Source organism: Halichondria panicea, chromosome 9, assembly GCF_963675165.1.
Source record: "Halichondria panicea chromosome 9, odHalPani1.1, whole genome shotgun sequence".
Classification (NCBI taxonomy): Eukaryota; Metazoa; Porifera; class Demospongiae; order Suberitida; family Halichondriidae; genus Halichondria; species Halichondria panicea.
In genome coordinates this window covers 3,845,028-3,870,637 of record NC_087385.1, presented here as the reverse complement: position 1 = coordinate 3,870,637, position 25,610 = coordinate 3,845,028, and the positions used below count along the sequence as shown (strand labels likewise).

Here is a 25,610-nt window from a genome sequence, read left to right as displayed (position 1 = left end):
AACATCGATTATGCACTGTGTGCATAATTATTGTGCATGCAGTCTATAGCATTTAGCTACATACAAGTTTGACATTGTATCAGAGAACAGTCAGTATTAGTGATAAAAATCATAATGGTGGATTGGAGTCACTTTTCACATGTATAATTTTGGTGATTACATGCATGATGTCATTGTGAATCTGACATAGTGATTGGATCATGGTGATTTGGAGTTTGGAGTCCTTGTACAATTACGAGTCTAGTTGTCAAATTTGTTCTTTTAGAGAATTCATGCGCGACCAGTTTTTATGAACTCTGTCACTATTGTCACTAGTGCATCTCGATTTCCCTCATTGGCCTGCAGTTACAGATAAGACAATCACAGGTGTATTATCATGACAACCGGCTAATGATCTATATAATACCGTGCAATAACTCTACCTAACTATAATTTTGTAATAACCGTTAAAACGATTTCGTGGATATAATTTCCGTGTACATGTATATTTATTGTCGATATTCGTGGGTATAAATTTTGCGGTATACACACTATGGTAATATCCAGGTCACTATACAGTGGAACCTCCATTAACGACCACCTCCAAAGAGCAACCACACGCTATATAATGGCCAAGAGCTCAGGTCCGGATTGAAACTACAATGACTTCAATGTAAAGCAACCTCTCAGGAGTGACCACCTCTCTACTCCGTATAACGAGCAGCTTTCTAGTCCCCAACTAGCTTTAGCAATGGAAAATTACCTCCCAGAACGGACAGCCACACCCAGAATTAGCAGAAAATTATTGCTGAGATAGCATTATTTTGTACAATCGTGAAAACCTGGCTGTAGCTTGTCTCTACAGCCTTTTCAAAGCTTGTATGAGCTAAAGAAGCAGTTAGCAAAGCTCCAAGATTCATTTGCAGCAAGAAATGAGTCATAGAAAATACATAGCTGGCAATCGAAACCTCCCAAGGAAGACCACCTCTCTATAACGGCCAAAAGGCTGGTCCCCAATGGTGTCCGTTTTATGGAGGTTCCACTGTATGCGACATACATGCACTGCATGCATGTGTACAAACAATTTGTCATGTGACCTTGTACTAAGCCTTGTAGTCAACGCCTTTTTAACTGCGAAATAATTCTATTGAGCTACGGCAATTTTTTTTACCTCGAATAGTTTACAGTCACTTCTTCCCAACAGTTCATAAACCACCCGATGAGATTTCTGCTGAACTTCTACTTCAGAAATGACTACCACCATGGAAATATTTCTTCGAATGCACATTTCAAACAAATGCTCGACCCTGTCCATAAATATACGGCTGTATAACTCCATTTTAGCAAGCCCATCAACAGCATACACCATTTCATCGTCATCTGCAAAATAATGTGCATTACTCAGCACCTCACATGGCTGATGCAGGGATTGTATTGACGTGAAGACGCAGTGATTATGACACCACGCATGCATCAGTATACCGTATTACTAGAATGTTTTGCAAGCATCAAACATTTGCGAACTTTGCGATGGTTGAACATCAATTCGTAACAATAAAATCTGCAAAACCTAAATTATTACTAGTAAATACACACGATCCTTGCCAGAACGCAATAGTTATAGATCGCAAAGAGTCAACTTTTCTGCTGATTTGGCTCATTCGCAAAGGTTTTTTACCAGCAAAATATTCTAAGTAATACGGTATAATTTATGCATCAGTATAATTATTATAGTATAGTGTCTTACCATCTAACAGCCGGAGAGCGTGTCTAGACACTTCCTCAAATGATGCCAGATCAATAGAATATCTGTCAGAGAAGATAACACCAAACAACGGTAGGTCGTCTATTGTCCCTGGATTCACTGGACACAGTTTGCGGCTCTCAAGAGCGCTAGAAGAAAAACTACAGTTAACTATACATGCACAATGAAATGCAACACATGCACCCATTTGCACTAACGTTCCTATTCTGGCTAGAGTTCCTCTCTTCTTCCCGTCCAGTGTGACCGCATCAAAGCCAATATGAGGACCGCACCAACCACTAAAAACATCCCCTGCACCTCGCACTTCCACTCGAAAGATACCACGTACACCCACAGTGGATCCTATCTCCTCCTTCAGTCTCTGACACACTGCTCTCACTATTGTACTTTTCCCTATCCCTGCATGTGGTTGAGAAATGATGGAAACTTAGTGAATTAAAAAGTAACACTGCATATGCACTTCATGACATAGCTAGATCTAGTACTGAGACATTGATCTACATACTAATATTATACCATAAGCTTGAGAAGGGTTTCTAAAACTTTTGCATGACTAGGCATATACATGTAGATCTAAAAGGGAAACTCAAAATAATTTGGAGAGAAAGTTCTTACCAGGAGGCCCTGTGATCAATGCATGTCTTTTGGGTATTGGCGGTAATGATGCCACAGATGATACCGCAGATGCCGATGTTGATAAATCCTCGCTTTCCTTATGCTCTGCCATCACGAGATTCGGTAAAGATCATCAATAAAATTAATGTGTGGCTATAGGACAATTATTTTTCCCAAGACATTCCATAAAATTAATGATGATGGTGCTCAATGCAGTTATCCCAGCTCGATTCCTCTCCCTAACAGCGCATCTGGTCATCAACATAATGCTCTTCTGGTCAAGGGTATATATTAATGTTGTGTGTTGTGTGTTTACTCATTTTAGTACATGTGATGATAATTATGGTTTCCACTAGCAACACCCCCATTGCATAGATTTTTTGCTTGGGTGTATGGTGTAACAACCGATTCTTAGAATTGTACTTAGCACAAAACCGGTATCAAATCAGTACAACCTTGAGATTGGGCATTGAATCTTCCTTGTAGGAGCCCTTCGTGCTGGCGTGCCTACCACAGGGGGTGGGGCTGGCAGACTTAGAGCAGTATGCAGAGAAAGATACACAGTAAGTGTGTTAACAGTGGCGTAGCCAGGATTTTGGGAAGGTCAGGGCTCAAATTGTTGAAGCATAGGCGCTAAAGTTCAAAAAGCAGTAAGCATGCGCATCAGATGGCCCTGCCCACATATCAATTTCATGACATCATTCTAGTAACTACGCATGCAAGCGCAATACAGCAAAATATATCGACAGATCACAGTACAGTGATTCAAGCTAAGTTACAGTTGACAGGGCACAAAAGGGGGGGCTCTAGCCCCTTGAGCCCCCCACTGCCTATGCCACGGATCGTTATTATGAAAATCTGTCTGTCCCATAATAAACACCTCCGTAATCATGTGCCCTGCAGATTTTTGATCGCCCTCAGCCTCTCACTAGTGTTCACTGTCTCCGAGCTCACCGGATTCCTGTTAGGACTCTCCATGTTCAATTCTCTACCAAACATGTTCTGTATCCTACTAACTTATATTAAGCCCTGTTAGTGTATAGCTATGTTTGTATTATCATCCATGATAAATGTGGTAGGACAAGTATCCGTAAATTCCTTAACTCGTTCACCAGCCATTACAGCTCATGTAGCTGCGAGCATTACCCTGGCTCTGTTCACTGTCAACCTGTGGAGCTGTGACAGCTACTGGTACATCCTAGGATTCTGCAGGTATGTTTAAATCATATATATGCACTAGACTGTAAGACCACATTGGACTGGCCAAGTGGCTATAAGTATAGGATATACCACACCTAAGAGGAGGATATGCTTCCGCTACCATAGTTACTCCGAGGCGTAGTTGAGGGGTATGTAACCATGGTAGCGGAGGATATATGAGGTGCATATCCTCTGAGTAGGTGTGGTATATCTGACTTATACCACGCGACCGCAGCACTATTCCCCTAGCAACAATTCAATCCACGATGCAGACTGCAAAAAAGAACAAGACTATGCCGGATTTTGCAGCCATCAAAGAGCTAGTTGAGCAACACATCGACTCTTACAGATGCTCAAGTGTTTCCTTGATCCAAGCGTTGACCATTCGACGTCCCTTACTGGAGTTGCAAGTTTTTTTTGGATAAAATGTATCTAAACCACGCCCATGGACCCATGGAAGCTTAGCCATCTTGTTGGAGAGCACCTTCCGTGTTTCTACCGTCGCTTTGAGTGTTAGTACTGTCAAGCATGGCTCTTTTCTCTTTGCTTACTTTCTTGAACAAATGAAAAAACAACTTGAAAAACTGTGCATGCCTGGGGCTGCATGCTAATATTCTATATAAATTATTCTACAGCTGTTGACCAATGAGATCGATTAGTGGTGACGTAAGTGTGGTATAAGATTCCCTATTATATTGCGCTTAGATTAAGGGCACCACAGTATGCCAAGTTGTGTCCATGCAGCCACTACAAGAGCCAATCCCTCAATCGGTTGTGATCTCAAATCATCGATCTCAGCTCCTATTCCATGTTGACGTTCACTGCACTGGCAATCAGCAAAATGATTTTAGCACAAAGCAATCAGCAAAATGATTTTAGCACATAATACTCGCTAAAACAGTTATACAGCTGGCATATAAATACAATCACACACACACACACACACACACACACACACTACTGTACATGTGAGCTTAGTAACCCCTTCCACAGTGTTCCCCCCTTACTTCTGGAGGTTGCAGTGGTGATAGTCACTATCAAGTTCAAAGTGTTTCTCTGAAAAGTCATTAGGTCTTTTGTTTTTAAACTCATCTACTGCACTCGAACTCCAATCTGACCTTATCCAACTGTGCAGTATAAATAACAGTTAACAGTTTGCACACATTTTCGTAATTTAACAATCCGCTATATAGATTGATTCAACGTATATTTATTTTATTATGGTTATAATAATTAGATTACAAACATAATTATTACACTTTTTTTACAGCCAGTTCAATCTACATAATCGTGAATCCTACAAGTATTGGCATACAAAATCAGTGTTATCCTTCATTTTTAATTATTCTTCATGTCCCTTTTTCTCGCCTCCCCTTTCACACCTTGGGCCTTCTCCACTCCACCTATCTCCACCCAGACACCGTCGACTGCTTTCCCCTGTGACCAGATAGCCCTGGCCACATTCATAACTGACTATGTCGTTGATACGATATGACCCAGATGAAATGGGTGTGGTCAAAGACGCATGGTCAACAGGAGGTGGTGACGAGCAGGTAGCATTGAATAAACTCACTGCAAGGGGAGACAAATAAATTATGTGTAGACTACTACAGTGGAACCTCTGTTCACAACCACCTCCGAATAAAGGCCAGTTGCTATATAACGGCCAGGCACCCAGGTCCCAAATGAACAGTTTATGTACAAAACAACCTCTCAACAAAGGCCACCTCTGTATAAAGGCCAAAACATTGTTCCCCAAAGGTGTCCGTTATAGAGGGGTTCGGGCCGGTCACCGTTCCACTGTATTATACAGAGCTGTAACAAAGTGAGTGGAAATAGGATTGGTTTTACTGTTAACTATTAGAGGGGCTGTGCTCGAGACGTAGTATATCAAACATGTCTGTAGGCCCTGATAAATTATGCTTTTTTCACCTATTATTCTATTATTCTCATAAAAAATCCGATTATTCTCTGATTATTATAATATATAGTTTAAGTATAGCATTGTATGTACTGCACTCTGAAACAACTACGTATATTATAATTATGCAAAATTGCATGGACACAGCACACAACTGTGATAATATCCCCATGCAGGTATTCATGAAACTACCCAGTACTTGACAGACGTTTGTTTATACAATACTGATGACATGTACTGACCTGTATTTCCAAAGCCTGCCTATTATTCTCATAAATAAATGTGCCTACCCCTAAAAGGTCCTGCCTGCGCTGCGCCCAATTAAATTAGTGGGAACCCTAACAATTAAAACATAGACAGTAGACTCACAGCATTGTGGAGTGGTTCCGGTCCACATTCCATCGGGGAGGCAGACCCTGTCGTCAGAGCCAATTAGTGTGTGGCCTCTGTCACACTGATAATGGAGACAGCTCCCTAGTACTGTTCCCATGGTTACCAGTTTTCCATGAACTGGTGGTCTGGGAGTTGGACACAGCACATCTGTGATAGAGAATGGGGTATAGTTTATACAATGACAACTGGTCAAGCTATTAAGTAAGTACAGCTACGTACGCTCATGGACATATAACAGTTTTCATAATGTAGAAGAAACATATTGACTGACCATGTACATGCACAGTGAGGGTCTTGCTGATTCTGAGAGAGCTGTCACTGGCAGACTGCACCTCACAGAGGTAGACCCCAGCCATGGAGTGTCCACCAGCTGCATTGCGAGGCTGAATTGCCAGCTGTGTGCTTCGTGATGGGCTACCATAGGCCCTAGAAAATTAAAGCCTTGTATTTAAGGCACATTCAATGAAGTGCAAACCCTGCGTCTCTATGGACATGCAATTTGCTTGGTGTAGGACTTTTTATATATAAAAGAGATATCTCTTTCTTAATGTCCTAAAACTTGATGTATTAAAGTAGGTATATACATGTATGTAAGTGTTTTGATTGACATGTTCACAACCCACCTCATCCTAGCATTCACCCTGCTCACTGGTGGTCCATCAATCTTCCTGATGGGTAACGCTATTCCCACCCCCTCAGTGCTGATCTGACAGGCGAGGTAGATCGTATTGGTGGACAGGAAGTAGGCAGAGTCAGCAGTTTCCCACAGAGTCGTATTCATAGGGTTACGTGATATGAATCGACTCCGAGGTTGATCAGCTGTTTGTGTGTGCAGGGGAGAGAGTGCCTCGTGACATGTATACGGGTATATATACAGAATCACAGTTTCCTGTTTGTTGCATGAGCGCTATTACAGACTTGTTACCAGCTGAAATTGGGGGCACTCGATAAGTGGTCAAGAGCCCCCCAATACTTTAAATAATGTTGCCTTTTTTGGACCATTATTTTATTGATACCACCACCTTAATTCTTAATTATTGTTTTGGTTGCAAGCAAAAGGACTAGACGCACACATAATAGATTCTCCAGTAGTGAGTGAAAGAGTGATACACAACCCAGAAAATAGAGTTGTTTGTCTATATAATTGTATATGCATGAGATCGATTGCCTTGGGTATATCATTTTGGCCCTAAACAAGTAATCGTAATTGTCGTAAATGAATCAGCAACATATTTAAATATAGCTAGGAATCCTGACACAAAACTTTATGATAAAACATATAGCTTGGCACTAGATCTAATCTAATTAACAACAGCTAAAGGAAGAAAGACATGGCTGTTCTTCAGAGTTTAAGCTCTTCTAAACAGAATACCGTAAGGGCGAACATCAATTTGGTCTGTGCTCACATCTTGCAATGGGGATAACCAGTAGTCAGCTTTAACACGCGTTGTTGACTGGTCAATGATTGTGAGATGACTTGAAGATGGGTTGACACGATTTTGAAAAATAATTTGATACTTTTTACCATCTGTATGTCTAAAAGTGTCAGCATACATGTGTGCAACCACTTCAATTGATGGGCAAGTATACACTCCTTGGCCATAAACCTTTCGCTTCCCAGGGAATAGTCCAGACTCAAGAATTCCATCCACACTCTCTCTTTTTGTACCATGATATGAAACAGGCCATTCCCGGCGTACAGAATGAGTACGAATACCATTTGGACCTAACCAAACGTCATTCTCGTACCTACCAAGAACCCTGAGAGCCAGTCGATTCCAGCCGTATGGACGATCATAAACATATCCTCCTCTTACATACTTCTCTTTGGGTTGCGGTTTTTTATGCGTAAAGTCGTAATCGTACTTAGGATGAAGTTGCGACAGGTCTAAGTTAAATTTTCCACCCCTTTGCTGCATGAGCATTCGAAGATTACTGCCAGGTCCTATTCCTGTTTCATTGAATGTTTGTTCATCCCGAAGAAGTCTTCCATTAAACAATAAAGATATTTTGTTGGCAGGGATATTTCTATCATCTTCAATAGTTTCTTTCAATTCACCAATCACGTTTTCACCCTGTACCGTATAGCGAAAGCTTCTTTTAGAAGGTAACACCCTTATCTTAATATCGAAACGTTCCTCAGTGTACACAGCTGGCATCTCTTGACGTGAAGCTTCAAACACATCATCAATGCATAAGATTTGGTGCTGGGCAGAATGAAAGTCATGTGTTGCGGGGACAACCGTACCTCCAAAGAGTTGAGATGAAGCACTAACCAGTAGCTCTCTTCCAACTGCTTGCTGCATACTTAGCTACAAACTCTAACTGTGAAAAAAAAACTAATCTCGTGAGTATAAGCTAGACGTAATAGTAAATCTGTTTTACAATGTACGCACATGTACATAAGTTGATTGTGCAATAACAATGACGTGTGTTGCTATGTGTATATATGCTTTACAAACATAACATGGCATAACAACACCATATTAGTGTGTTTATAATCACAATGATTTGGCAGGGCTGCATTAAGGGGGGGGAGGGGGGTATAATTCGCCCCCTCCCCCCAGGATCTGGAAGATTCATTATTAGGCATTTGTACAGCTAGAATATGATGATTTGTTAGTTGATATTCCACCAGAAGCGCTCTAAAGGCCTGAAATATCCACATTTTTATGCTCTCCCGGTTCCCCTAGTTTGGCGTGCACTTTTAGTGTATGCATACACCATAGGGGACTTAACCTCCTCTACATTTTTCATTTGCCCCCTGACCCAAATCTTGATGCGGCCCTGTTTGGTCATAGAAAAATTTGAACGGTGACTTACATAATAGGCAACGAGGTGTTTGTCCACTCCACACTCCATTGCTGCCACACCTCCGGCTCCCGCTACCGTGAAGATAGTAACCATGGCTACACCTGTATATTGTTACATCTCCGACAATCACTCCACGATAGCCATTTAAACTCTTTGGAACAGTTCCAACTCCTGGTCGGATAATGCTGACTATTCGTCCATTCCTCGGTGGAGCTGGGGCCTCACAAGCAATAGAGCATCCTGTGGCTGTATGTATGCACACAATTAACAACATGTTTTTTGATATTTCATTTAGTAGCATACATTAAATGTTCAGAAATCATGCAGTTAGTATATTGTGTACTTATTCCATGCATTAGCTACATGTAATCAACCTACCTATACGTACGTAAGAGCCATCTAGATAAATCAATTCCTTACCTTGACAGCTTGGCACTGGGTGGTCCCATTGACCCTCTCTCCCACATGTCAGGTGCTTGTGACCGCCCACAGAGTGACGGAGCTCCAAACTCACACATCTCAGAGTCAGTCTCGTCCCATATCTAAATTCACTGGCTGATTTGCTACCATACGTGTGCTCATGACCTTGTGTATATCCTAGCTGCACTCTTGAGACGACCAAACTAACTGGCAGGACAGGAGTTGGGCACGTAATAGCTGTATGTATGTGTAGTGAGGGCCAGTATAATTGTATGCAGCATGCACACCAATTTTCCGAGTGAAACATATACGAATGAGCCAAATCAGCAGAAAATTTGACACTTTGTGATCTAAATGCAAATCATTCGAGTATTTAATGAGAAAAGCTATCTCCAAATCCAGATAGACAGAAAAGCTATTGTTATCCTACGTGACAGAATGACGGAATGGAGAGGAGATTCATTACAGTATGTAGTGATAAAACTGACGTTTACAGGTGGGTGCAGTTCCATTCCATCCTCCACTCTCTTCACACCTCACGGTTTCCACCCCCACTCCATTCATAAACTCATAGCCATCATCACAACAGTACGTCACAGTAGAGTGGAGATACCTTGTGCGCTTTGACCCACAAAAATGAGTGTGATTTTGTGGTGAAGGAGGAGGAGGGCAATAATCCACAGGGAGTTCTGTATACAAAAAAAGTTCAGCTCAGAATCTTAGCTCAATTAAACTCACCTTCACATGTTGGAAATTCCTCTGTCCAGGTTCCATTCACTATACACATGGAAGAGTTTGTTCCAGTTCCATTCAGTATATAGCCCTGGTTGCATGAGAATTTGACCGTGGTTCCGCAGAAATACAGCTGCCCCAGTGGCTCAATAGCACCGTTGTCCAGCAACCCAGGTAAGGGACAGGTGGACCCTGTGTTAAAGAGGAAGCAGTGTATATTAAATTGACATCTGTAGCATGACATTCTGAGAAAACTCGTAGCCCAAATGTTTTATAATTTGACCCTATAGCTTTCATGGAGAAAACTTCCTCACTCCTCTATTTCATTTCTTTCTTATTACCAAAAACAAGTTGGTTTTTCTGTACTGTCTCCACTTACATCGACAGGTTGGTATTGTCTTGTCCCACCTCCCCTTTGTGGTGCAGGTGAGAGTGTCCTCGTCTGTCCTCACACCATCCACCATTCTCTCCCTACATCGGCCACACTCAACATGGATCACACTACCAAATGGATAGCTGCTGTTGTCCTCGGCAAAGTTGCTCCCGACTATCTTAGGGGCTTGACAGGATACAGCTGTATGAATGATTATAGACGTTGGCCAATAAATATAACTTACGTACCTGAAACTAACCCATCACCTATCTATATGTACTGCAATCTAGACTATTGATCTATTTGAATGCTGCATAATAACTAGACAGTCATAAAAAATGATGTAGATCGATTGATACAGTCCCTCAACAAAGAAGCTGACATAAGGTCAAATACATGTATCACTAGCAATAAGCCCTTGGTACTAGCTAATGCGGTTCTTAATAGCCATGTCATACTTGTGCAATGGGGTGTTGGTGAGCTCCATGTTCCATCACCCAAACACTCGGCTTCTGAGCGACCAATCAGATTGAAATTGGGATCACATGAGTAGCGGACGTGTGCTCCACATTGCAGGGATGGGATCTGAGCTGAGCCGTAAGGAGGTGCGATTACTGGAGGACAGTGGACAGCTGTAGGGAACATTATTTTGTTAACTATCCAGTTGCAAACTAATAGCAGCTTCAAGTAATAGTGTGCACAATGTGTTACAGTACATGCACGATGCTACAATTCTAATTGTACAGTATAGTTTATGGAATAGGGCTTTTAGGTGCGCAGTAGACACAGTAACAAATGCACTCACGTGCACACATTGGTTTGAATCCTCTCCAATTGCCGTCATTACCACACACCACCTCCGTGTTCTCGTTGGCCACACCCAACATAGTGTGGCAGTGTGAGCAGGTGTAAATGGCCGTAGAGTTGATGAGGGTTGAGGAATAACTGGCCAGCAAACTACCGGCCGAGGGAGGAGGGCCACAATCGGTGGCTGTGTATGCAAAGGGATTTTGAGAATGAGGACAAAATCAACCAGATAGTAGTTGGTACTTGCTACATACTACATACATGTATGTATCAAAACAGTAAATTCATGTCTCAGTACTTCTTCAAGGATAACAATTTCTAATGCGTGCAGCAGTCTAGTGGTAACTTGTATGTCCAATAATCAATAAATGAGACAAAATCTTCAAACGTAAGACTTCAAACTATATAACATACGTATGCAGTTGGGAAGTTGAGTAGACCAAAAACCATCATCAACACAAGTCATCAGCCCGTTCCCATGGCTGAGGGAGTAGCCGTCATCACATGATATCCAACAGCTAGTCTGATACACTGAATTGTTGCAGGATGGGGGATAGGTGTAGCCGTGCAAGGGGGTGGCCAGGAGTGGACATCGTACAGCTGTGGGTAGATACTATAGATAAGGAGTTTCTTAAAAATTACTTTGATATGTACGTATAATTGTATCCATGTGATTGGGTGACTTTAACACATGTAGCTACACAGATTTTGTGTTTACGCAACAGGTCAGTGTCATGTACAAGCAAAGGGGTTGTAAGTATGATTTTGCAAACTGCAATACACACAAGTGACATACGTAGCTATAGATATATTGACTGTTTCTCAATTGCTGAATGAGCTATTGTTTCAACATAGACACACCACAAGGGTACAGTAGTTATACACAGAGACAGTACTAAGAACCATACTGTCTTCAGTGACGAGTAGAAAGCACATGACTGTATTGTCTTCAAGAGATTGAAGTAGGTATACGATTAGGCTATAGTTGCAAGCATGTATCTAAACACCCACGAGAATCAATGGAAAACATATTGTGTGCAGCGAACCTTAGCTTATAGCAGGCCACTCAAAATTAAGACAATTATAGTGCAGTTCTAGCTAGCAGAAAAGAAAGGAGGGGAGTATTTGATGGGCTGACAAAACACAATGATGAGTAGACTGAGAAAGATACCTAAATCTGTACCTTTATAGGCATGCTCTGTGGTAATTACAACAGATTGTTTAAGCATAGCATTGTACGTACTGCACTCTGAAATAACTATTATAATTATGCAAAATTGCATGGACAGTTCCCAAAGCATTGAAATCACACCCTCGTGCATGAAATTACGTACGGACACATTGAGGAGGAACGGACGACTCCCATTGGCCACTGACAGGGTTACAAATGAACATGGCCGTCCCCTCCAGTAGGTAGCCCTGGTCACAGCACACCTCCACTATAAGGGTGGAGCTTCCTTCTCGGGAGCAGATGTATCCGTTGGGTGGTGGCTGGGGAAGCACTGGGCAGGCAGCAGATACAAGAGCTGAGGGGGAAGTGGGTAAAAGTCATCATACCTATCAAAGCAGCCATTGGTTGTACTATGAATTATATATTCACAGTAATGTACAGGAGTTTAAGACTGAAATAATAAACAAATGCTCGGAAGTGGGTTTTCATATGTACGCAGTTAGCCCATGGGGGAATCACAATTGTCAAACCTCAATGTGAAATCAATTGTCCATAAACAAAAGCCGCTATAGCTGGGACTTACATGTAAGTCTAATGTATAGTATGTTATGACTTAGGTTTAGAGAGTATGCAGGATGAAAATAATATGACATGTATGTGTGGTGTACAAATAGCTGAAAGTTGTGACTAACTATAGCTTTTTAAGTATGCAAATCTTTAAACTGCTAATCCATAATAATCATTGGACATACCCTCATGCTGTTCTATGGTGGCCTCTATCCAGGGGACATGCCCACACACACTACTGAAGAAGCCAGGGGTAGAAATGTTGCCTTCTTTTTCAGACTGTGTATCATTCCTGGATTGGTGACAGCCCAATCCAAAAGATAAGAGCCCTGTGTAAGGAAACAAAACATCAAAAGTATCACGACTATAGTGACTTTAAACCTGTCTTAAAATATTTAAGTCACTGTCTACAGCTCTTAGCACAACAGGCCTACAATCACTACAGTAACTATGCACTATACTAATACAGCAACCACAGATTTCACACGGTTTATCGAGAACTCTGTGTGTGGGTCTCATGCAAGTGTTTGTGAACAAACCAAATTGTTACTCACCCAGAAGCTTCCACTCGCACTGCTTCCCCATCTCATCTCCTTGGACCTCCTGCGGTACCACAAGTGGAGTGCCCTGCTGCACTGCACAGTCTGGCCGGAAGTCAGACACCACCCTCTCCCATTCAGCCAATGAGACAGAGCTGTTAGTGGACACACCGGCACAGACAAGTCCTTGAGTAAGCAGGGAGTCTGTGTGTATGTATAATTATTACAGTGACCCATGACAGTATACGTTAAGCATATACTTTACTCAAATGTTTTTTTCTGTGTACTAACCTCCACTGATTTGGTCACATTCATCCTGTGAGAGCAGCCTCAAACCCATCTCCTGGAGAGCAGCAGTTGGGCTGGCAATACCTCCCCAACTGCTGACAAGGCAGTTACTGTCCGCACCACCCTCAATAGTATCACTAGCATCATGACTCTTCCTTTCTCTACTGCTGCGTGTCTGATCATTCAATGGAGACGCCGTTGGTAAGAATCTGTCTTTCTTTTTCATCTGTGAAGATCCATTTTGAGAGGGCATTGAGGTGGGAAGAAGTTTTTTGGAACAGTTTGGTAGAGAAATCACTCGATTCTGATCCCCTGCACTTGTGCTCAACTGCAGAAGAGCGAGGTCACTCGAAAAAGATGTATTCTGCACTGTCTGCTGTCCAACAAGTTCTTCAATATTACCAGACCTGAAATTCTTCTCACTCGAGTAGATTCTATCCACTGGAATTCTTTCTGCACTTGTTCTACCGGCTGCTATCTCCTTACGAATATCACTACTGTGCAGTCCTACATCAACAGTGGCTGATGCCAGCTCCACACCACCTTGACAGTCTTCGAAACAGCTAGCAACTGTCAGCACCCATTTGTCACCAACTATTGCACCTTCACACGTCTTGACCAACAGCTGAGCCGAGCTGCCACTCTCGAAAAACAAGCTCTTGCATGAGACCCACACCAAGACTAGCCATGGTCTGGAGTCTGGTCTTGCTTCAAACATGTTTTTATCATCTTTAGCAGATGGGATAAAATTTCCACAAGAGCTTGGAATTTCTTTTTCTTGACTTCTGCACAAGCAAGGAAGAGAGATGTAACTCAGAATGAAGATTACAATTAAACACTTCATGATTTTCAAAGAAAGGCTATGCTTATTGCGGACGCTATAATCTACTTCAATAGCTACAGGACGGAACTAGCTAGACTACCATAAATAGCAGTAAGCAGCTTTTAAGCTCATTTAAATGCAATAACAGCTGTGTAGGTGGTGATTTATATGGTTTGGGCAATGAAGTGCTGAATGGTTGATGACTCACAGGCAGACAATTACACCAGCCGTTTAATGTGGTTACCAAGGGGACTCAACAAAGTGAATCCATAGTCGTAATACAATTATTGCCAAAGGCCTTACAAAAATAACTGGCCTCTGTCAACAGTCTAGACCTCTTCCGTTACCCAGGGGTATCATATAGCTAAATTGAATAAGGACGTGACTATCGAGTATCTATACGTACATCTGACTCGTCACACCCTTCCCACATCTGCGAAACAACGTACAGTCAACACTTTAAAACACATGAACTAGAGTACGTGTCGTACATACAACTTGCTGCTTTGATACAATTATCAGTAATTATTATGCTCACCAATGAATCATGCCAATAATTAAGCTGGTGAACACCATTCTCGATCTCTGAAGTGCAAATTAAGAACTATGTGGGCACAGTCTGTCTGTCAGATGCATGAATGATATGAAACCAGAGAAACTCACATCTATAGAAGGCTGAGGGGGAGGGGAATGCACCCATTTAATAATTGAATATTAAAGGCCAGAGAACATTCGAGATGGGCAATGTGGACTCTTTGCCAGTGATTTCTCAAACTAAATCTGCTGTCCAAGCTATAGCTGGAGATAAAGAAGGAGCCTGGGAAACACAAATCAACTTCTTAGAAACATTCCCAGTAGTTTCTCAGGGCACATCTTTTTACCATTGGTGGCAAGGGAACAATGAAGAAGCAAAACGAACTCAGGTCAAGTTTGCTCAGGGCATGAGTAACCTTGCAAATGGAATCCCAGCTGTTGGTCATGTAAAGGGTACCATTCACTATGCTTTAGGCGATAAGGAAGGCGGTGACACAGCTATGAAAGCTGCTTCGAGAACGGTTGGCGTCATTGGAGGAGGTTTTGTTGGTGAATTAGCGGGTCCCGTGGGAGGCATTGCTGGTGGTATTGCAGGGGGTGCTGCTGTCGACGGAATGACAACCGGAATTGAATCTGCTGTGCATAACGAATATCGCCCGTCCGGCCAAGTGGCTGTTATCACAAATATTATTAATGGTGAAGCAAACGTTGGAGACATATTCGACTCAACAGCGCATGTTTTCTTTGATGGTTGGTCTGGATATGGTGCAGGAAAAGCTGGTGCCAGGTTTCGCAATCGAAACAATAGTCAATTGTACAGAGTGGCAAGTGAACAAGAAGTTCAAAACACAGTAAAAACGGGGAAGTTGCATTTGAAAGGCCCACATGGTGAATACTGGGTGAGTGAGACCATGGAACACACAGAACCATATTATGAGAGTCGACCATATTCAGACAAGGCTGTGCTCAAAATTGAAGTCCCCAAAGAGTATATAAATGAGATCAAAGCTCAAGCTGTTGATCAGAGAGGCTACAAAACGAATGTGCAAGCCTTGCCAGATGGTAAAGTACCTAACATGCTCAACACAGAGAGAATTAGTCAGCCTGGAAAAGTGAACATTGGAATCAAAGGAGAGACAAATCTGAAAGCGTTAAATAATCAGATCACTTCAGTTGAGAGGGTCTATCCTGGCAAGAATCTAGCTAAAATTCCGGCTAAGTTGGGGCAGTATGGAGCTAGTGCTGGAGTTGGAATTCATGGTGAGCTTGAGGACAGCGAGCAAGAAGATCAACTTGAAGACCTGTCATCTACTGAGCACCTAAAGATGAACTAAACATGTGTTTCTGTAAACCAAGCATACACAATCACGTTCGCTTATTTTATAACTGATCATAGTCGTGCTCTCGTATAAGCAAGATTGTTCAGTCAAATTAATTAATGTTCACAATCTAACTTTAGAAACCGTTCAGCTGGAATGTACAATAATGTGCTCCTAGCTGGTAATACATGTAACTGAGTTGAAAGTTTCTATTTATTTATCCTACAGCGATTCAGAGTCTATATAGCTATTGCATATACAAACTAAATTTGTGTGTATTATATTAAAATGCATTATAATATCAATTTATAAGACACAAGTTGTCAAAAAATGAGTTTGTAATCGAGCTGTGCATGTCGAGCCCTCACCGTTAGCCACTGAACCCAAGAGCTAAAAATGTATGAACTTGCATAGGCATGAATTATTGAAGTGACCATTTTGTTAGCTAGCTATATAGATATAATTATGCTACACATAGAAGCATCATATCCTATGGAGGTTAAACAAATTGATGTTAATACTGATATAAATACTGACATACAGGCCATAGACTCTCCAGAATGTCGAACACAGCAATGTAGCTATTGCAAGTCTAATGTACTGTGCTATAGAAAAAGAAATGGATGGCACCTATAATACATTGTACATTACAACGTATACCGTATAGTGCGGAAATTTTAATTTTCGGTGCCTCTAAACACATTTCGCGCTCTAGCTCTACGGTATGCATGTCAATACATCCGCCGTTATATAGATAATTATGTTCGGTGAACAATTTTCGTAGAGGCCTATGATTAATTGCTTACCCTCAAAAACAGCGAACATTTCGTGCTATACGGTTTGTTATTAATTTAACACCAGTGGTGTACTGGTGATATATTTGTTATCAGGAGGGGAGTTTCCCTGTATTCACAGGAGATGTGTATTTAAGCGTTTAACACAAGAAGTCATAATTATAATTATGCATAAACTCACACTATTAGGTGTCTAAAACAGTACATGTACACATAATAATGGATCAGTTGATTTTTGAGCTTTCAAACTTGGTAGTCATCAACTCCTCGTCCGAGTCCAGGATCAGAGGAAGAGCTCTGCAACAGGAAGAAGGAAAGAGAATCGTATACATGGTGGGTGTTTTAATTTAAAAAACCGCCAAGTCCACTGGTAAACTTAGGCGGTTTTAAATTTGGCAATCTTTGGTAAATTCACCAAATCAAACACTCACCAAATTTTCCCGTTATACAGTATGTACATGTACGCTTAAGATAATCAGCTTCGTGAAGATCAGGTACATGATATTTATTATATAGCATTTGCAACACTAAAACTGTACAGTAACTCTGGGCAATTAGTAACTACTGTACCCCTACATTAATAACGACGAGCTCGAGAGTCACTGCGAGAGTTTAGTGACTCTTAATTAATAATTACAATAATTACAATAATTACAATAATTACGGAGACAGGGAAGAAGCTCAACAACTAGCTCGACAGTGTTGCAAAACAGGACACCAACACCCAGACACACAAAAGACAATAATACTTTAGTGGGTGCAGGCTCGTAAACAAACACGTTTGTACAGCAGGCTGCAAACGTTATCCAACAATCTTAGGGAGCACTTAAAACTAATGGACAATCTATCCATGTACATGTACTTACTTGTCAAGAGCTGAAGTCGGTAGATTTTCTTCAACCCATCTTAGGTCATCTTCCTGAATAATTATGAAGACAGAAGTACTTATGATAGCTGTTACCGTACATGTACAGTAATACCAGATTACAGTGTACAGTATGTACACATAAAATGTGCAGTTGTAAATGATAATTATGAGCTCACAGCATGTGATGAAGGGGGAGGAGGTTCAGAAGTGGATCCAACTTGACGCATCTTTACGGTCTCTATTAAAAAAAAAACACATTGTGAGTACATGTACCAAAGTGCAAAATATTACGTATGAGTACACCCCTATGAGAAATAGGTTTTTTAATTCTTGTGGACGCACCAAAGTTCTTGTTAGTGCCCTGCTCAAACTCCTCATCATCGTCCTCGTCATCCACAAGTGAGTAGGCATATCTGAGTCATGAAACAGGGCACATAATTATGTCATCACTATACACACCAAATCTGACCATCAAGATGAACACACCCCACAATAGCAGGATCAATGTACACAATTAATCTGAAGAAGTTCTCACAATATAAAAATCTATTAAAGCTATAAGTATGCAGGCACACACGTGATATTACAGTGGTTAGAGCTAACTTGTAAGCATAACAATGCCAACCGTCAATATGTCTAACTCCATTTGTTATTGGCGACACCTCACCTCTTCTTGTTGGCGCCAGGTCTCCAAATGGCCATGATGATCCCGAGAATAATGACAAAGAGGACATGCCAAAAACAGTCTTGAAGCCACACCTCACTCCAGTCCTGAGGGTATATACACACAGAAAGAATATATTTATTTACCGTATACACATGGGTGCATGTGCACTGAGTCTTACCTAGTGTACATGGATAACGTTTCTTCACGTAAGCCCAGAAAAAAGAGCTTCTCACAAAATGCTTATTTTTCTAAACTAACTTCGAACATAATGATAGGTACGGAGTACAAGCTTTTCTACGAAGTCAACACCGGCCCAGTTAAATTTATTTTTAATTAAGGCATAATAATGGTTGAGAATGTTGAGCAGTACAAAGCGACATATTTTGAACACATACCGTGAGGCAATCATTGGAAGGGAAGAAGTGAGCGAGAATGTCCCAGATCACAAATCCAATGGTTGCAAGCATTGCGAAGATGAGAGCATACGAAAAGTGGTTGTACATAGAGAGCTTGACCAAGTTCTTCCTGACTCTGAGTGTGCGGCGAGTCTCAACAATCGCAGAGAATATCCAGAACATGATAGCAATGTCTACCAGGACCAACAGGCCATAGGATACAGTCACTGGGGTGCTAACACTGGCAGCTGTGGGCTGTGTGCATGCGTGCGTGTGTCTGTTGAAACAGTATACAAAGGGTAAAAGGTGGGTGCTGGCTTTCACGTACATGTACCAACATACACCCTACATTCAATGCAAATTGCTCAGTTCTTGATGAGGTACGTTAGTACACTTGCACGATTATGCTACATGTACATGTATATTGGGATCGGGAAGTAGACGCTAATACAGTACTGGACCTCCTACATGTACACAGCTTTTAGTTCTGCCAATTTGTCACTGTCGCTAAACACTGTATGTACCGTTTCCAAGACTGCTTAAGCACAACATACATGTACGTACTGTTCTAGCTTTGAGAACACCGTTGATAATAGCCAGCACCCAGTAGATGACACCAGCTCCAATGACCTTGGCCATTGAGTCGCCCAGTCGGGGTCTGCAAGAAGGACAGTTCAAACACACACAATAACTATACTGTAATCCACGGGTTCTACACCTACGTGATGCTCAAAAATTATTAATACAGAAATTCTCCATAGGTTTTATACCTCAAATTGGGGTGTTTAATTATACTGGTCATTTAGATACGTACATAGACATGTATCTGTATAAGCTATAACTTCCTACTGTAATCCATGGCTTCTACACCTACATGTACTCATAAGAAGTAGAAGAAATTCTCCATAGGGAATTTTACCTTATTGGGTTGCATAAGATACATTGTATCTGTAAAGGCTTAGGCAGACTGCTATAATACGTAACTTCCCCTACAAACATGGTCAGAATCTCAGAACGGGTTTGCTCACCTCACTATGCCATACCCCAGAGAAACTATGACCAGTAGCATTCTGGAGAGGGACCTTTTCAGAGCTGACACTACTACAGCCAGCACTATCAGCAGGTGCACTGTGCATGGGAAACAGCTAGTACACAAATGTAGATAGTAAGAAGATTTGATACGAGGAATATTGGCACCATAATTATGTTGAGCACATTAGACAACACTCACAAATATTTTAGGCAAGAAATAAAATTCTCCATTCTAATTATTGTACACTCACACTCATTCCCCTTGTTGACAGAGTCGTACTCCGCTAGGAAGAGAGCCTTTTCCATAAAGCCCAGCAGAATTACCCCCAACACCCAGAACTGGAGTCGGACCAGGTCAGTGTAGTTGAGTCCCAGCACTATCAGCCAGGCTATCGCGTATACGGCATACACTCCAGTCATTACACCATAAAACTGTGTGTGGTATAGTTGTGGACAGCTAAATATTGTCTTAGCTATAGAACATACTATAGAACATACTAGTCTGGGTGTTATAATTATGATGATACAGTACATGGACAACACACTAAACGCTCAATGTTTAGATCTCTCACCACAAGAGCAGGAAAGTCTATAGCATCCAGATACCCATGAGAGTTCTTCAACTCAAATTTCACTGTAAGAAAAACAACAATACATGATAGCTTGGGATAGTCATACTACTGGTCACTGGTCAGCTAACAAATGGAACACACCACCATAGAATCTATTGTAAATGTATTATGTTGTTAGTTCATATATTTTAACACCACGAGAGTGTATGACATACAATTAAACAACACACAATCAGAGAGCTAGTGCATACGTAGGCTCATGAACAACCAAGGAGCCAATTTGCTTACATGTAGTAAGTGAGAACAAACTGCCAAATGTTCAAGTGCGTATACGTATATAATTATCTCTATAATTATGCGAATGTTTACATGTATCATAAAACATACACAAGGAAGACCAGTAGAATTTAGCATTGCAGTCACTTCCTACTTCTGGTCCTTTGTTAGCGAGTAACTTAAATGGTCAAATTTTGTTATTTTTGTGAGCAAGCTGACTTCGAAAAAAAAATTCCCCACAAAAACGTAGGAGTGGTTTATCGCAACGCATGAATACAGTGCACGTAATGAAACAAACGTATTAAAAATTATCCGTTCAAACTTTTTCAGGAAAAATAACAATAAAATGGATTCAAATGTAGGAGGTAGAAAACTGGTTTAACAGGTCAAGCTGTACAAATGGCAGGCTATATACGAGGCTAGAGATCAGTGACAGCACTAAATCCTTTATAACAACACACCTACATGTACATGCATTTAATATATGGTGCACTCGGATGGACTCTTGGTTACATAATGAACTCGGCGCACTTAGATTAAAACATTTAATCTTGGCTAGGTGTGTTCTAAATAATACATACAGGTGGTTAGCTACAAGTAACGTACAAGGGCCCTCCTGATAACACACAATTTATGCTTTCAGGTTCCAATACTGTAACAGTTAAATCCATAAAACTTTACGAGGTAACAACTCACATGAGATATTTGCTGTAGCATCAGGTGAGCTGAGCTCTGCGATCACTTTAACTCTATACACTCCACCAGCACCATTGATACGAACAGACACGGCAGGGTTGTTTGTCTGGAAGAAAGAGCATACAGTGTACAAGCACTCTAACTATAGCCACAACAAATTAATAGATAGAATGAGAACAACAGCCACTGTCTATTTCGCACCGGCATTTCAGCTTCTCTCTTGGGAGACTGACTTCGTGTGGTGGTGCCAGCTTCGGTGATGTTTACTGTACCAGAGGTAGTAGGTGTATTGGAACCGGTATCTTTGCTTTGTAACCGGCACAATTCAGCAGTCAATTCAGTAGTCGTGTTCACATAAACGGTGTTGTATTCCTATAATTATGGTAGAATTAAGTTAACACAGGTAGTGCAAGTATGAGAATTGCTTTTCAAACAAACATTACACCGGTTACATGTAGTTGGGCTTCTTTACATCAACGGCATCACTTCAATCAATTCCAATTATAATAATAGACATTAAATCAATATGACAAACTTTATACAGAGTTATGAACACGTGTATCTAAAATGTTGTGTACCAAAAAGGAGAAGTGTTCCATGTCCTGAGGGAGCTTATACTGACTGATGGCAACTGGTGTGAAGGACTCCTTTTCGATAACAGAACAAACATCTGCTGCACAGTCATCCTGAGGGTGTGTGTGCACACAGAAAATAATGGCAGAAGCTGTACATGTATAATGTAGAGAGTATACCACTAGTCTACTGAAACATTATGAGTGGTGCAAGCGGCGCTGATGCCTCTAGCCATGTTTTGCTTTCGCTCAAGAGTGTTATAGAAGAAGTAATTAGTTTGCTTTGTGTTACGTTGTTTGCAATTGTTGACAATGAACGCATTGAATGTCCACACAGTAATTATAGAAGAGGAGCTTAATGGACAGAAGTCTATCTGATGGGTTGATGATCTTCAAGGATAGAAGCATGTACAAATATAGATCTACAATGTAAAGAAGTTTTAAGTATTTTGCATTTCGAATAAAGGGTGGACCTGCAATGAGGTCAGAGTTCACAAGGGCTGCTTCTGGCAGTGTACATGCATGCAGCTCTTTTCTAACAGCTAGCGCTATAGTGCACGACTAACTCATACATGTAAGTTGAATAGAAACTTTGTGCAAACAGATGATGCTACTAAAGACGCCTTTACTGTAGTAAAACTCGAAAAATAAGCTTTAGTTTGCAAATCCACGAATCCAAGAGGAAGTGGCTGTTAGTTTTTGTTGCATTGCAGACACACACACACACACACACACACACACACACACACAGTCAGTTTTACCATATCCTTCGTGCGGCTACGCCTCGAGGCATAACAATACAGAATAAACATTTGGGAAAGATTAAAAGTAACGACATAATACATGTACAATACAACAGTACCTCTTGTAAGTTGGCACAATTGGCTCTAAGCACAATGAGTGTCAGAGTCACTGTAGATCCCTCAGAAACTGAACGAGGGTAAAAGCGACAAGAGAATGCATAATGTTGAAGATATAATTATGTATACGACAGCAATTAGACTTACGGTGAAGCATGAAGGGGTAAAATTCTAATCACAGAGACACTAAGGACACTAAAATCAACTATACAATAATAAGTGATGGCAGTACTGAGAGACAGTAGGATGTGTACGTACATACGTGTACATGTTACATGTACCTGTAACGTCGTCACCACTGACAAAAATTGTGCTGTCACTGTACAAACCGAGATGGACACACTTGGTATTCACCTAGTGAGAAAAAATAATTATATTATTGAAAGCACCGCAGGTGCTGATGCCTCGGTGGAGGCGCCAAAGCTGTATAGCAATGAAGCTACAGTACTAGTACTAGTACTAGTAGACCATTATTAAATACACACATGTACAGTTACAATTCTTACATTACATGCTATGATGCAGGGAATCAGAGCAGAAAAAGAGTGCATGGTCAAACCTATCTTCATTTGTAGCATGTTCTATACTTCTGATTGCACATTATTCACTAAAATAATAGCTCAGTGTAAAGAAACATCTCATGTAGCTCATTCGCCATATCTCTGTGCTCTGAGAGAGACAGGGCGTGTGTATATCATGTACCATGCTTTTTAGATGTACTAGCACTGTGTGATTGCATGTTAAAGATAAGCAGTAGATCTCAGCTACAAAGTCACTGGTTTGTAATAATTAGGAACTGCAAATTTTAGGTCAGGGCTAGGCCCTGGCAAGTTATGCCGGCATAATTTGGGGCATAATAGGTTAGGTCATTATGCTGGCATAATTGGGGCATAATAGGGTTAAAATTTTGAATTTGGTCAGTTTGGTGCAAATGCAACGGTCCTCTGCTGCTGCTGAACGTGTTTTTTCTCTTTTAAATGCCTCTTTTACATCTAGAAGAATCTTTTGTCTTCAGTTATGTTACAAATGAAATTATCTCTTGTTGTATTGAAATGTACAATACAACAAGAGTTGTTACTACTGCTGAAAAAAGATTATTTGACGTCAATATGGGGCATAATGGGTTCTTTCAACGAGTATAATAGGCTGAATTTGGGGCACTGCTCAAAAGCATAATAGGCAGAAAAAGGAGCATAATTTGCCAGGGTCTAGTCAGGGCACTAGCCTGGCCACGCCCTCCCCATTTATTATCTTACATGTATTAGTGTTGCCCCACTAAATTCTAGACTCGCAAGCCACTCCCTTTTCTCTGATTGGACGGGGGCGGGAGAAAAGGGACTGGTGACTCTGGGCTACAGCTTGTGTAAATCAGGAATGCTAGTAAATATTAATGTCACGTGCAAATTATCCAATTTATTCTGATGCGTGAAAAGCTAAAGACACACAGAAGACAAGTATACAGATCTATTTAGCCAGCCTTTTGATTTTATAGATCCTTGTACCAGTGTCTGTTGTGCCATAACTTGTGGATTAGCATGGAACAGCTGATGAACGTAGAAATCTTGGCAGTCCTTCTTTGAACCGAGGAGTGGCAGCGATTTAAGACAGCTTGTACAAGTCTGACTACTCTCAATTCAACTGCTGCCCTCTGCCATTATCTGTCTTGTATTGTACAGGTTATTAAAAGCTTTAGGCAACCAATGACTTTCGGCTGCCAGTTCTCATCACGTAAAACTAAAACAAGCTAATCTCTGCTGGTGTCTTAGATGACTATATCCTAGCTGAATGCCTGATGATGTTATTACTCCATCATCTTCTCTTTTCTAGCACTAGCATCCATTCTTAAACTGTAGCTAAGAAGCCCGCGATCACTTTTGCAGGCTACGCAATTCTACTTAACCTCACGCAATTTTTGGATCACGTGGAAAAATCAATGAATAATCTCTACCCAAATTCTGGTAGAGACACAAAATGTGTCCCAGAGTCACCAGTCCCTTTTCTCCCGCCCCCGTCCAATCAGAGAAAAGGGAGTGGCTTGCGAGTCTAACTAAATTCCTGGTGGGGGAAGATTCTGTGTTCAAATCTCCCAATTCCCCCCAGTCAAAACAGGGGGGGGTTGAGCCCCAAGAAGTTGCACACATTAAAACAGGTTGTAAAAGCAGTCTTTACTACGCAAGGCCCAGGTCAAATCCCCAATATAGGGTCAACATTTCAAGTCAAATTCCCCCATAATTATGTCCCAACACATTGATAGGAGTCTGGGTATAAAGAGCCAAGGTGAAGTGTTCAGTACCAAATAGTTATTCTAAGGGAGGGACGAACAACAATGAACACCTTAGAGATGTACTTAATTAATTAACCATAAATTTATAGAGCATACTTTGTTGTTGAAATTGATTTCCCCTGGCCCTTTCATTATCCCACTTTTAGGAATTCCCATCACACTGGATGCTGAACAGGCGATTAGCAGGAGCGATAGCAACATCATCTGATCGATTGCAGAGGGTATAACAGGGTTTTGAAGCTTTAATGATTTGACTGTGTCTTACTTTTTTTGCTGACATGGCAGACACACGTGAATTGCATGACATCATTTGCATGACATCATGTTAGCCATC

At 41.1% G+C, this 25,610-nt stretch overlaps 6 protein-coding genes across 8 annotated transcripts; 2 read left to right on the top strand and 4 right to left on the bottom strand.

Annotated features, from left to right (window-relative positions):
- Positions 1–4: 4 nt before the first annotated feature.
- LOC135342054 (cancer-related nucleoside-triphosphatase-like) lies at positions 5–2,483 on the bottom strand. 2 transcript variants are annotated; one of them, XM_064538744.1, is made up of 5 exons: positions 2,360–2,483; positions 1,942–2,143; positions 1,727–1,872; positions 1,151–1,359; positions 5–339 (listed from the first exon to the last, which is right to left on the bottom strand). In XM_064538744.1, exons 1-5 carry the CDS (start codon positions 2,469–2,471, stop codon positions 271–273), a joined length of 738 nt encoding a protein of 245 aa, XP_064394814.1. In that variant the 5' UTR covers positions 2,472–2,483; the 3' UTR covers positions 5–270. The 2 variants fall into 2 exon arrangements, with proteins under 2 accessions (XP_064394814.1, XP_064394813.1); XM_064538743.1 differs by having other exon boundaries at positions 1,727–2,143.
- LOC135342064 (transmembrane protein 107-like) lies at positions 2,476–4,809 on the top strand. Its single transcript, XM_064538752.1, has 5 exons — positions 2,476–2,643; positions 2,846–2,922; positions 3,263–3,363; positions 3,475–3,571; positions 4,553–4,809. The coding sequence occupies exons 1-5, from the start codon at positions 2,554–2,556 to the stop codon at positions 4,617–4,619; spliced, it is 432 nt and encodes a 143-aa protein (XP_064394822.1). The 5' UTR covers positions 2,476–2,553; the 3' UTR covers positions 4,620–4,809.
- Positions 4,764–15,085, bottom strand: LOC135342021 (sushi, von Willebrand factor type A, EGF and pentraxin domain-containing protein 1-like). 2 transcript variants are annotated; one of them, XM_064538707.1, is made up of 17 exons: positions 14,946–15,085; positions 13,588–14,369; positions 13,312–13,500; positions 12,943–13,086; positions 12,354–12,545; positions 11,434–11,619; positions 11,018–11,203; positions 10,671–10,844; positions 10,219–10,413; positions 9,846–10,031; positions 9,596–9,796; positions 9,108–9,344; positions 8,697–8,933; positions 6,497–6,692; positions 6,145–6,299; positions 5,850–6,020; positions 4,764–5,131 (listed from the first exon to the last, which is right to left on the bottom strand). In XM_064538707.1, the coding sequence occupies exons 2-17, from the start codon at positions 14,300–14,302 to the stop codon at positions 4,902–4,904; spliced, it is 3,594 nt and encodes a 1,197-aa protein (XP_064394777.1). In that variant the 5' UTR covers positions 14,303–14,369; positions 14,946–15,085; the 3' UTR covers positions 4,764–4,901. The 2 variants fall into 2 exon arrangements, with proteins under 2 accessions (XP_064394777.1, XP_064394776.1); XM_064538706.1 differs by lacking the exon at positions 14,946–15,085 and having other exon boundaries at positions 13,588–14,599.
- LOC135342051 (uncharacterized) lies at positions 7,052–8,357 on the bottom strand. The gene has a single exon (XM_064538740.1). The coding sequence runs from the start codon at positions 8,177–8,179 to the stop codon at positions 7,223–7,225; it is 957 nt and encodes a 318-aa protein (XP_064394810.1). The 5' UTR covers positions 8,180–8,357; the 3' UTR covers positions 7,052–7,222.
- A 7-nt stretch (positions 15,086–15,092) lies between the features above and the next one.
- LOC135342047 (uncharacterized) lies at positions 15,093–16,594 on the top strand. The gene has a single exon (XM_064538737.1). The coding sequence runs from the start codon at positions 15,145–15,147 to the stop codon at positions 16,273–16,275; it is 1,131 nt and encodes a 376-aa protein (XP_064394807.1). The 5' UTR covers positions 15,093–15,144; the 3' UTR covers positions 16,276–16,594.
- A 591-nt stretch (positions 16,595–17,185) lies between these two features.
- On the bottom strand, positions 17,186–25,580 carry LOC135342038 (transmembrane protein 87A-like). The gene is made up of 16 exons (XM_064538727.1): positions 25,373–25,580; positions 23,274–23,346; positions 22,995–23,062; positions 22,139–22,246; positions 21,762–21,932; positions 21,561–21,666; positions 20,589–20,650; positions 20,268–20,448; positions 20,013–20,112; positions 19,549–19,642; positions 18,985–19,239; positions 18,590–18,693; positions 18,265–18,335; positions 18,099–18,160; positions 17,921–17,973; positions 17,186–17,351 (listed from the first exon to the last, which is right to left on the bottom strand). The coding sequence occupies exons 1-16, from the start codon at positions 25,478–25,480 to the stop codon at positions 17,279–17,281; spliced, it is 1,689 nt and encodes a 562-aa protein (XP_064394797.1). The 5' UTR covers positions 25,481–25,580; the 3' UTR covers positions 17,186–17,278.
- Between the last annotated feature and the right edge of the window lie 30 nt (positions 25,581–25,610).